Raw genomic sequence first — 13,952 nt, forward strand, 5'->3', positions numbered from 1 at the left:
AAATCATCTGCTGGAGGAATGTATAAATAAACTGCTAAACAACCAGTAATAACCATAAATAAAAATTTTGTTGTTTCTATAATACTTGAAGTCTATTGAAATTATATAAGCATTTTAATTGCTTTAAAAAAACTGAATATAAATAATTTATTGTAGATCCAATAACACTTACATGTACGATCTTAATACCTCCTAAGATTACTGACAACGTTATAATGACAAAACTTTTAAAAATAATAAAACGAACAGTTTTATCGAGTTGCTCAAAATATCTGTAATGACAAATATTACTTTGAAAAGAACAATATATGCTATAATTTAAATATTTTGTTTTTAATTATTGATCCTACCGTATACAATCTCGATGTTGTCGTATCCAATCATTGAACTCATCAACATTGCCAACATTTTTTAATGCTAGTAATAGTACTCTTAGTTTTACTGTTACATAAGACAATAGTATTGCGATTATAATTGGAGCAACAGTGTGATGTAATCCAGCTTGTAAATTAGCTATAGCTTGCTGAGTATAAACTAAGTAATATGTGGTTGTATATGGTTTAATAGTAAATGGATAATAAGTTACAGAAGGTAAAAATTTTTGAGGCGTAAAAATTGGAACGCATACATGAGCAACATACGCTATTGTACAAAATACCACCACAAATATATATAAAGGCAGATGATGGTTTATTGATTTACTTAAATCATTTTTGTCTCTCCCTTTTGCTGATTTTATGTAATCAAACATTTCCACTAATAATCTCTATAAATAAAAATATATCACATTTTTTTTTCTGTTTGTTCAAATTTTTTTGTTTGTTATTTACCTGAATTTGATTCTTATTATACTTCCATATAATAAGATTGACGAATGTTTCTGAATTCACCGGCAGTCCACTGAGAGAATGAAGTGCATTTAATAGTTGACCTTCGTGAATGTCCTTATGTATATTTAATATCGTAGGAATTATTATCAATGCAATATTAAATATCGACACAAACCATACTAATTCCTTTAAAATTCTTATCAAAAATTTTGATTCAAAAATTGGCCAAATTCCTGATATTTCGCCAAGTATTTTTATTATACGTAATAGTAATTCTGGCCTCACTCTCATTTTTAAAAATTAAACCTTCAAGTTCAAAGGTAATTTAAAAACTAATAGAATCATAGCAAAGAGTAGACATGCACAGTTTAAAGTTATAAAAATACCTGGCATTAATTCCTTAATTACATTTTATTCTCTGATTAAACTTTTATGAGGATCTAAATAAATCATACAATGCCTGTCATTAAAATACCAATTTATCATAGTTTTTATTCAATTCTTTATCAAGACATAAATAATTCATCTCTTGTATTATTTCGTGACGATCTTTTCGATTCAATAATTATACTTTCATGGTTTTTAGATACTCCGCCCTTTAATGATCATTAGATCAAACTTAGTTCAAAATCTATAACTATTTAATTCGTAAGTATTATGATAACTACTATTATTATTTACTGAACCTTATAAATAAAACTTATACACCATAATACAATCTTTTCAATAACTTTACTCAGCTTCGCAAACACACTGATCAACTTGAAGGAGAGATAGATAGATAGATAGATAATATAATTTATTTGGCCATGAAATCATGACTTCTTGTGGTCATCGAACAAAAAAAAATACAAATACATAGTATAACATACATTTTGTTCATTATTAGTATCTTATGTTCCTTTTTATAATTTCAATAATACTGCTCTCAATAATCAAATTCATCAATTTACATTATAGGTATATTAAATGATATATATAATACAGTCTATATCTAATATATATGAAACAATACTACAATATAATATATAATCATCAGTTCATCTCTTGCTCAAGAAAATAATCAAAACACGCTTTCCTCAACTCAATAAATGTCGGTATATTAGTACAGTTATGTTGCAAAAGATCCCATACTCTAATCGCTGTGACAATGAAAGATTTGTCATATTTAACAAGATGACTATTTAGCAACAGAAAGTAATCTCCACGAATATTACCTCGGCAAATTATGGTTCTTGTCCTATATATACGAATCAAGTACAAGGATGTTACATGATAAGCAAATCAATAGGACATTGCATAAAATAAATGTTTATAGCCCTCTAATAGACGACCCAAATCAAAAAGAATAAGAATAAGAATCTGTCACATGTAATGAGGAAAATATTTACTTTATTAGGATAGAAGGTATTGCAATTTTTATTTTTTTGCAGTGCGTAGAACAACAATATAGAAAACCAGCCTTAAATTAATTGATGAAAGTATTAAATAATACTTCTGTACATGGAGAAATGAAAATCGATACAATTAATAAGAAAAATTTACTGTCTTCAGTTGTAAAAAGTTTTCTCTTCTATTACAATGGTCCTATTTAAATAAAACACGTAACGTCATATAATAGGATACGGCAAATGACAAATACTAGAAAAAAATATAAAAACCTTAATTAGAGAGAAGTATAAATATGAATGTACTGTACATATATTTATCGGTAATTATTAGTAATAATATAGGGGAAGTAGGGGGGAGGGGTGAAAAGATCCCTCAAGAAAAAAAGCGAATCACGCGAGTTTATCTTCACAAATTTAATTATTTTTTGATTTCCAGATACGTACTCAGTACCAATATGACTCAGCTATAAGAAATGAAAACTGCAAAAATACTTAAAATTTTTTGATATTTATACAAAAAAGGGGGCTAAACAGACATAATTTTCGAAACAAAAAAGCTTATTCTGTTACAACAAATCGAAACTGGCTTTACTGCCTGATCTTTTGACATTGTTATGAAAAAAAAAATAAAAGGCCCAATCGTCCCAAATTTATGTTGATGAGTGAGATTTTTATGGCGACCTATCTTGTCTCAAGAGTTCCACGTTGCCCTGTGACACCTCTGTGTCACCTTTTTTTTACTAGTAAAGAAAAAATTTGGAGGAAATTTGCTCCCACCCCTACTTCCTTTTTCATTGAAAAAATTGATTACTACTTTGTAATTTATTCTTACTGTGGAATAAAAATTTTTGTTCAAAGCAGGTATGATACCCCTGAAAGAAATAGTAAGCGGCTTCTGGGATCGACACATCATTATAATTATCGATTTCCGTATTACGATCGGTTTATCGATCCATGATGACTCATATAGTGACCATGATACTTTTCCACTCTAAAATATTATATGGTAAACATTAATCAAATAGTACAATAGTAGTTTATATAAAGACACGTATATTCTAACTTACAAGCTCGTATAAATCATCTGCTGGAGGAATGTATAAATAAACTGCTAAACAACCAGTAATAACCATAAATAAAAATTTTGTTGTTTCTATAATACTTGAAGTCTATTGAAATTATATAATTATTTTAATTACTCTAAAAAAACTCAATATAAATGTTTGATTGTAGATCTAATAACACTTACATGTACGATCTTAATACCCCCTAAGATTACTGACACCGATATATTAACAAAGCTCTTAAATATAATGAAACGTACAGTTTTATCGAGTTGCTCAAAATATCTGTAATGACAAATGGTTACATTGAAAAGAACAATATATGCTATAATTTAAATGTTTAATTTTCAATTATTGATCCTACCGTATACAATCTCGATGTTGTCGTATCCAATCATTGAACTCATCAACATTGACAACACTTTTCAATGCTAATGATAGTACTTTTAGTTTTGCTGTTACATAAGACAGTAGTATTGCGATTATAATTGGAGCAACAGTGTGATGTAATCCACATTGTAAATTAGCTATAGCTTGCTGAGTATAAACTAAGTAATATGTGGTTGTATATGGTTCAATAGTAAATGGATAATAAGCTATAGAAGGTAAAAATTTTTGAGGGGTAAAAATTGGAACGCATACATGAGAAACACACGCTATTGTACAAAATACCACCACAAATATATATAAAGGCAAATGATGGTTAAGTGATTTACTTAAAATATTTTTGTCTCTGCCTTTAACTGATTTTATGTAATCGAACATTTCCACTAATAATCCCTATAAATAAAAATATATCACATTTTTTTTTCTGTTTAAAATTTTTTTGTTTGTCATTTACCTGAATTTGATTCTTATTATACTTCCATATAATAAGATTGACGAATGGTTCTGAATACACTGCTAGTGCAATTAGAGGATGAACTGCATCCAATGGTTGACCTTCGTGTATATTTTTGTGTGTACGTAATACCATAGGAACTATTATCAATGTAATATTAACTATCGACACAAACCATACTAATTCTTTTATAATTCTTATCCACACTTGTGAGTCAAAAATTGGCCAAATTCCGGATATTTCGCCAAGTATTTTCATTGTACGTAACAGTAACTCTGGTTTAACTCTCATTTTTAACAAACCTTCAACTTCAAAGGTAATTCAAAAACTAATAATCACAGAAAGTAGCCATACACACCTAAGAGTTATAAAAATACGTACGATTAATTCTTCAATTAAATTTTATTTGTATCTAAATAATTCAAACAATGCTTATCGTTAAAATATCAATTTATTATAGTTTTTATTTTTTTTTTCACTAAGACATAAATAATTCATATCTTGTATTATTTCGTGACGATCCTTTCGATTCCATAATTATACTTTTATGGTTTTTTTGTTACTCTGCCCTTTAATGCCATGATCATTAGGTTAAACTTAGTTCAAAATCCATGAATATTTAATTCATGAGTATTTTGATGATACTATCAATATTTACTGAACCTTATAAATAAAACTTTATACGCATTTACGTCAGTCTATTGAAGTAATGAGATTTTATCATTTTTTTTTTCAGAAGACAACAGTCTTCTTCTCCACGGACAAAAAATAATCAGTAGCAGACACCGATATAAATATAAGAAATGTATGTCATACAGAGAAAAAATGATGAGATCTAACTATATACGATTATACATAAACGGTTAGACATATAAGTATTTTAAAATATAAAAATTTTTCGATTCTCATAGATTGAAAAATTTCCTTTCATTGTATCAAGTCAGAAATGACATTTTGAGTCATTTATATAATGATAATTCACTAAGGATTTTCGGGTTTATTTATTAAAATTGATTTTTTATTTTATTTATTTATTAAAATTTTAGGCCCTGAAGCCTTAGGTTCGTATTCTGTATTATAAGTATTAAACTTTGCCGACTTTATTCTTTAACTTAGAAAATTTTTTTTTCATGTTAATCAATAAAGACTATTATCAGACAATGTAATTATGAGGTACATAAATCTGTGAAATTGGTAAAAAGTAGCGATCCCTGTGATTCAATCCAAACCACTTTGATAAGCAATTTCACATCAAATGTATCAAACGACATGACAAATTCTAACATTTTATAAGAAGATTTATTTAAGATTTATAATGAAATTGAATAATACCAATATTGCGTTCAAATTTGGAATATAACAGTTCTGAAATATATTTCTTACCAGGGACGCCACAAGCGGCTGGGGTCGATCTAGTGGCGAGCATCGAACTACTTCCGCTGCTTCTGCCTAGCAATGGTGACTTCTCCCTTCCCATGTATATCTTTTCCCGTGGTTTAAACATTTTTAACTTCCCGCTAAGAAAATTGTAAATTTTCAAAAATTCGGGAAGTTATTGGTTTCGGTCCGATTTACGAAGATCAAATTTCCATTAGATGTCGACGTTTTGAGGTCCTAGGAAGCTATTCTGACTAATTTCAAGATGATGTCCGAGTGTATGTATGTATGTAAATACCTGTATCTTTTGAACGGATGAACCGATTTTGAACTTTAAGGTGTCATTCGACGCGGCTTATCAATATCTTGAAGCTGTGAGAAATTGATCGGTAGGGCTCGTTCAGAGATCTTCCCAAAATAAATTTTTCTCAAAAATTATTTTTTTGGATAACTTTTAATGTGCTCGATGGATTGATTCCAAAATCGACTGGGCTCTAAAGCTTCATAAGCCGCGTCGAATGCCACCTCAACCATCAAAATCAGTTCATTCGTTCGAGAGAAATCGTTGTCGAAAGAATTAAAAAAAAAGTATTTTCGAGCTCGGAGAGCTCGAAAATGTACTCACAATAATGTTTTCGAGGTTCTTGAGCTCGAAAACAGCGGTGAGTTTTAGGGCTGGCCCGCAGGGTCAACTGATAGACCGATTTTTTTTCTTGGTTGGAGTAAAAAATTCTTGCATTATAACGATATTAATTCCTTAAAATTATATTTTTGTCAAACATAAAAATGCAATATTGCTACAGAAAACTAACACATCTAAAAATGAAATATAATCAAAATTCTGATTTTTTTTGTCTTTTGCGGCAGCGATAATTTCTATACAGTCATAGAAGACTATCTGTAATATCAATACTATGCTAAAAATCCAACCTTGAATTATATATTTCTGAATGTCGCTCTTGAATTTTGAATATGAATTCATGATATGTAACTATTAATTATGGTCAAAAAATATATATTTCTGTACTAATAATAGTAGATTAAGTAATGTCAGTTCCTTCTATAATTATAATGTGAATAATTTAAAAAAGACATGATATTTTTTTATGTATTATTTATTTAACGTAAAGTTAGACGTTACAACTTTGGTATAAAAACATAAAATAGTGGCACTGGTTATATAGTAAACATGAATAATAAATTTTCGCAGCCACAATAAAATAAACAATGGGAATTAATTATTACATTAATTTATGTATGAATCAATTGTCGATAATATGTATACAAATATATAAGACATACGAGACGAGACTGCGACCTATAACAATAAAATTTATTATTTAAAATACGCATGAAACGTACTTGTGTATAAAAAGATCACTAATTAATAAAATTAATACGAAGCAAGCGTGTGATATTTAAATAAAAAAAAAATAAAATAAAAAAAAAATCAGTCGGAAATACAATGTTTTAAACCTTACATCTATTTATTTTAATTAATGAAAGATATTTAATTCATATTTTGCATTGAATGGATCTCGAATCAACTATATAGCCGTGCATAAGGATATTTATTACGTATATTATATTATATATTGTTTAATTATATAACTCGCGATTTATGATTATTTATATGGAACGAACGATAACACAAGAACATAATAATAACAACGAGTGAAAAGCTTTCCAAGCATCGCACGTGATTAAGTTGTAATACCTATTACATATTTGTTTTTTTTTTTTTTTGTTTTTTAATTATATAATATAATATTTAAATATTTAGTATTATTAATATTATTACAATAGTTTTATAATGGTGTCATAATTATAATAATTATTGTTATTATTATTGTTATCATTAATATTATTATCATTTTTATAATATAAAGACATAGCTAATATCTGAGATATACGATCGTAACACATACACGAGGAAAAAAAATTTGCATAGCGTTAAAATCACATTGATGAGTAGAGTACGACAAGACCGAATTGAGAAATAAGGAATTTTATTATTATTTTTTATTATTTTTTCTAATGATTGAAAATAATTAAAAAAAAAATATGATTTATCATTTCATTCCTCATTTCTCTGCATTCGTCTAACGGCATCATCTGCATCAGCAGTTTTCCCGGTCGACTCACTTTCGGCGTAAGAAAAAAAATGCAATCTACTTCTACTGTACGACTTAGTTATTCTAAGAAAAATTATCTTGTTTAAAAGGAATTATGAGAGAAGAACTATTATACACGATCCTTACACGGCTTTTTAAAAACATTCATAATCCAATTCCATTAAGTCAGATTACATTAACCCGAAACTTCCCCTCAATCTTTACTCCCACTACGAACTTCTGTTCTGTAGACGTAAGTGCGCATGCGCGTAGTTTACTCTTTACAGGAGAAGGGGCATTTGATAAGTCGACATTTCCACTCCTTTGTTGATTAACTGTCCGAGTTAATGAGATTCGACTGATTATATTTATTCCAATTAATTTAATTTTTTTAATAATTGTATTTATCTTAAAAATTCTTAATAAATTATTTGATAATACAATTAAATTTTAATAATTTCTTAGCCGTACGGTTTTTTAATTAAAAGTAAAATAGTACTTGCTCTCGCGACTATCTGTCCTCATGATTGGATTCTATTTCTGTCTATCAACATACATTGAATTAATATATAAATACATATATATTAATATCAGTGTATATGCGTTCAACCGCTTGCGCCCTTAATTCTAATACATCGTCGTCACATTGCATATTTATGTTTTATATTGAAATAGTACGTATAGTATATATCATATATATGTAGTTTAATATTAAATACGTAAATATATATATTCATAAAATGTTAATAACACCAGATCCATTCGATATAGAAATAAAATAATTCTCCCTGCTTAAAATTTATATAATTGTTTGTAATTTTTAAAATAATATGCACGATATTTTATGCAACGGAAGAACATGTGCGGTAAGACGACGATAATAAGCAGTTTTTAATAAAAAGTTTACTTAAATTTATATTAAAAATTATCGTTATCATTTTATGGGGCGCCCGCGTTGATTTTTGTTAACTTCTTACAGACGCAACTCTATTAATGTCTACGTCAATCCTTGGGGGACACAACCTTCGTTACGGAAATAATAACAATAGTAAAATTAAAAAAAAAAGTATAAGAAGAAAAAAAAACATAATACATTTTTTTTACTTTTGCCTGCAGGGAGCGGCAGTGTGGCACAACCATGACTCAATGAACGAGCAATTAATCATCACTGTTTGTATAATTAAAATTATAAAATTTAAACATAAAATAACTATAAAGTTTTTATAATATCATAGTAATTAAATCCTGATATTTAACTTGTATGTCAATCAACATTTATTGAGCTTTATTATTTTTTTTATCTTGACGGAAATAATAAAACAATTTATTATCTCACAAAAAAGCTCGGTCATTTAGTTTTCAACATGACCACGAGTCTACCTTTTTAAAATTAATATTTTATTCAATTCTTTCATTTCTTCATTATCTTCAATTCCTCCCGTGTTCTTTTTATTCGTTTTTAATGACAAGCTATCATTTATTACAATCAAATTTTTTGTCATATGTTTACCGACGAAGACTCATAATCACGTTTACTGCGGTTAATACCAATCACTAATGTTGTACATAAATTTTTACATGATAACGAAACCTATCTAGTAAGAGTATTAGGGTATAATTTAAATGTTAAGTCGTTGCAAAGGGACCAAAGCTACAATTAGCTGTGGAATTAGTTATTGGATTACGCATTTCTTCTTATTTGTGTGTGTTCTTTTTTTTTTTAATTTATGGCAACGGGAGGGAGTTGTTGATTGGTTGAATTAATTGAAGACGATGAAAGATCAATGGGATGTTGATTGTTGCTGTTCATTTACAGATTACACTGCCACAGTATCGTAGGGTGTGAGGAGTCCCCCGTGACTCCCGTGGGTGGCGGCTGCTTGCCGGCTGGGGATTTCGTTTCTATAACAAATTATAAATAATATGTTTATATTTATTATTTAAATATCAATGGTAGTTTGAATGAACCAATAGTGAATTAGCTTTTTACAGGCTCATGTTTTTTTTTTAATGAGTAAGAATAAATAAATTAGCGAAGGGAATGATGAATAGCAGCAGGAACGACAGCACCAGCACCAAGACCGTTAGTTAATGAGCATTTATTTGCATACGGGTTTTACTGATAGCTAAATTTAATAATTATTCTACAATGAAAATGTTTATGATTAATTTTTGTTAATCACACCCCATATATACACATGATATGGAAATTTATAAACACATGCAATGAATCATTCGCTCCTTGTTAGGGGGGTTATCCACAATCCACAACCTAGATGATGATGATGAAGAAAATAAAGAAGCTTAGTTTTATATTTCAAAAGATATACTTCGATTTTTATTTTTATATTTTAAAATAATTAAAATTTCATCCGCACAAGCATTTGCTGTTTTTCTACTTAATGTTTTTATGTAAAGCCAATCAAATTATATCTTTTAAATGCTATGGTCAGTTAGCAGACTTACGGCTTCCTGAGAAAAAAGTCATGAAACAATAGAAATGTTATATTATTGATATAAAATTTAGATAGACTTCATTGTATTCTTGTATACAGTAAAAAATTTATATTCTTTATAATTTCATTCGTACTTTCCTTTTAAAGAAATAAAATTTCAAAGTTAAAAACTGGAAAATTAAAATATATTCTAATTTAAGTAAATAAAAAAAATGATATTACAGACAATATGCGCCCTTATGGTACCGGAAACCATAAGGACTCATATTTTTTTCCTAATTGATGTTTTTGTTAAGATATATGTAATGCGAATTAATTTCATTGAATACAAAATAATTAAAACCTTTGATTAAAATATGAAAATTTTTTACTATATACATGTGATAAATGCAATGATATTGAAGCTGAAGAAGGTTTATTGGAAATAAAGTAGTTGCGTCTTGGCTTTACTACTTTATGTAACCCAATAGTTGACAGTGGGTGTAAGTTTTAAAACCTGATAGATATTAAATTATATAGAATGGAAAAATTTTGAAAAAAAGCGGTTTATGGTGGACTTTTCTTGAGGTTAATTTTGTCCAGACGAGCGCTACTGACCTCTCGATAAGTTTGCGCATCTCTTCAGTGGACATGCCATCCTTGCCACGAGCATTAACTGTAAAATAAAAAAGCACACCAACCGATTGACACATTAAATCGATTAATGATTTTTCACGATGACATATATAACATGCTAAATGATAAGCTATAAAACATATAATGCCGATATTCTTATTATTATATAGTCTTCTTCTGTAAAAACTGAATTTTGAATAAAAAATAAAATATTTTTTACTTTCGTTCTAAAAAGTTATTGATAAAACCCAATTATATATAAATAATATAAAATTATTATATATATTTTTCACACGTATAATGCATGCAATTTCAAAAGTTATAAATTAATAAACATATAATTGTTAGTGAGTTTTGTTAGTTACGTCCTCCGTATTGTAATGCCTGAAAATTTTATTTATTTTGACAATAAAAAATTTATGTTTATCATGAGAATGTGCAATTATTATTATAATCAACATAAATTAAATTAATTATAAAATTTAATAGAGCTTACTAGCTCTGAATGATATATATATATTGACAGATCATGAACCTATAAATTGATGGTAATTAAAATATTGATTTCAACATAAAAAATAAAACCAAATAACTTACCACCGTAATTACGATTCATTTGCAATTGATCACGATCACATTCTGCTTCGCTTATTTCATTACTTTCTTTGCTGTCATTGAAACTTGAGTTGTTTGGGTCGTGATTTCTTGGTGGTGGTGGTGGTGGCTCGGGAGAGTTAGACATTGGGAGATTACGAGCTGAACCAACACTGCGACGTCCAACAGAACCACGAGATCCATAATGATCATATGGAGCACCGTATTGTCCGTATTGAGAACCGTATTGATCTTCTTCAGGTGCACAATTAGCTGGGTCATCATATTCGGGCGAAAATACTGTCTGTCCTCCTTGAGATGGTACTCGAGAGTAACGTCCATTTTGTCGTGGCTAAAAAAATAATTATTTGCTTTTATTTTAAAACTTTTTCTTAAATAAAGATGTTTATTTTTAATTAATTTTTGTACCATTGATTGTGACCCAGATCGGCTGTGTGCAGAAACGTTTGTAGGATGACCAGCTGGTGGTCCCATTGTACCAGAATGTCCATTGGCAGGATGTGGGAAGGTTTGGAATTGCATTGCCTTAGTGGGATCCATTTCCTCGCGGAATCCAAGCAGATGGAATGTTGCGTACGGGCAAATTTCATCCTCCATACCTGAAGTCAAATTATTAAACTGGGTAGATACTGTGGTTTTATCAACACTAATTATACTTTTTAATATATTACATGTAACTGTAAAACTAAAAGGTCATATGTTAACTAATTATTTTATATTTACGGTAAATGAAAATAAAAAAAAATTTAACTCAATGTCCTGATAAAAGAAGAAAAGTATAGAAGAGAACTGGGACATGACAGCTCACCCTCGAATCGGTTGAAAAAAATTTATGAATTTCAGAGATGTATGAGCTATTTGGGGCATGATGGTCCACTTCCAAAATTTGAGAACAAAAAAAAAACTATTTTTTTAAAGTTTATTAGAAATTGAGGAGTAAAATCTAAAATCTTGAATAAAAAAAGAAATAAAATTTTAAGAGAAGAGAATTTTTTTGTCGTATAAAAAATTATTGAGACGTCATTGGAGATTCATTTAATGTATTTTTTTAGATGAGCTGTCAGATTCCGATCTTCCCTATATGTAAACTATCTATTTTTTTTAGACAGTTGAAAAGTAAAAAAAACTTATAGACCATTTTAATTTTAGTTACGAGATATGTAAAGAATTTGTTTTAAAAAGAATTAAAATATGATATAATACAATGGAATAAAAAATATATTAATAACAATAACTATCTATTTACATGGAGAAAATTGTTAATTGTTTGTGTTCTATGTAATCACCACCTACCTCAGATACAAAGAAATGTCAAAAAAATTTAGTATAGGAAGAAAAGTATTTACGGTATCTAACTATTGTGAAGAATGTGATGGATGAAAATGATTGTGTTGTAAAACTAATAAATTAAAAGTAGCCCATGCGGACGTGCAACAAGTTACTGTTATGACCACCGGAAAACATTAAGGACTTACAGAACGTATGTTGTGTCTGCTCCGATTTCCGTAAAACATCAGTCAGCAAGTAGATGAGTTGAAAAATGACTCGAATTTCATCACAATCAATTTTTTTTTTTTTTTTTTTCTTTCAAAATTACTTTGAATTTATATAATTTGAAATATTTAATTATACATTTGTACAATTACATAATAAGAAATACTAATAGGGGTTAATTCTATGATAAATTCCATTATATATATGCACAAGCACGTTAATATGCATAATTATATATAAATATTATTGTTATTATTATTCTATAATATTAGTATTCGATGCTCTATTAAGACTGCACTCTTAAGATGATGCGACGATTTCGAGACGCGATAACGAATTACCTACCTCTGTGGGAAAGTGCATCCGTACTGCCTATACGTGGTGGTGGTGGCGGACACCTTCTGTTAGGTGCACAGTGTGATAACTCTTCGTACATGTGTCTCCTTGGATCCCATGTTGAATGACTTCTAAAGGAGCCTGTTGCACCTGTACCAACATATGCTACACAACGACTATCACAATCCAATTGCGTTCACCAAGTGGTTAAGACTCAAGACGCGAGGTCCGGGTTCTTTAGAGAAATATTCACGATTTTAATCGTTCAGAGCAAGAGTTCGATCCTGGCACTGAACGGTTAAAACCAGTGATTAATTTCGTGTAATATTTCAAAATCTTCAATTCAATACTAACTTTTTTTTAGCTTCTCTTTGTTTGAGATCAAAACGTTAAGAACAAACAACAACAAAGTCTTGGTTCACGCATAGGATATAGCAAGCTTAGAAAATAAATAAAAGTAGCCAATGCATATCTTTGGGGTAAACGCAGTGATGATTTTAACTCAGCAAAAATAAATTAAGGTGGCAAAGCACCTAATTTCTAGCGCGTTAATTAAATTATACAAATATATGGATGGGTAATATTTGATTGTGATAATAATATATAGTATGTATATCCGCATAAAAAGGACAACTTTACCTCGCGTTGCCTATGCCCGTATGGTCATAATTATTGACAAATATTTGATTTGCATTATATACAAGATAAACTTTAAAGACATGATTCTAATCAATACACAGAAACAAAACCGACTTGAATCAAGAAGAATTTACTTGACCCAAAAATATTTTTTTCTTAAAAATGATATTCTTGATTCGA

General features: G+C 28.8%; 1 protein-coding gene across 50 annotated transcripts in view; it reads right to left on the reverse strand.

The window, feature by feature from the left end:
* Positions 1–7,086: 7,086 nt before the first annotated feature.
* The window catches only part of LOC130668067 (cell adhesion molecule Dscam2), a 57,954-nt gene continuing 51,088 nt past the window's right edge, over positions 7,087–13,952 (reverse strand). For all 50 annotated transcript variants that reach the window (XM_057470085.1, XM_057470092.1, XM_057470077.1 and 47 more), the window contains exons 24-28: positions 13,143–13,283; positions 11,712–11,902; positions 11,286–11,634; positions 10,671–10,728; positions 7,087–9,519 (exon numbers count right to left, since the gene is read on the reverse strand). In XM_057470085.1, the coding sequence (XP_057326068.1) occupies positions 9,435–9,519; positions 10,671–10,728; positions 11,286–11,634; positions 11,712–11,902; positions 13,143–13,283 (824 nt within the window). In that variant the 3' untranslated portion in view covers positions 7,087–9,434. The remainder of the gene's footprint in view (positions 9,520–10,670; positions 10,729–11,285; positions 11,635–11,711; positions 11,903–13,142; positions 13,284–13,952) is intronic.

The sequence above is a fragment of the Microplitis mediator genome, chromosome 5, assembly GCF_029852145.1.
Source record: "Microplitis mediator isolate UGA2020A chromosome 5, iyMicMedi2.1, whole genome shotgun sequence".
Lineage (NCBI taxonomy): Eukaryota > Metazoa > Arthropoda > Insecta > Hymenoptera > Braconidae > Microplitis > Microplitis mediator.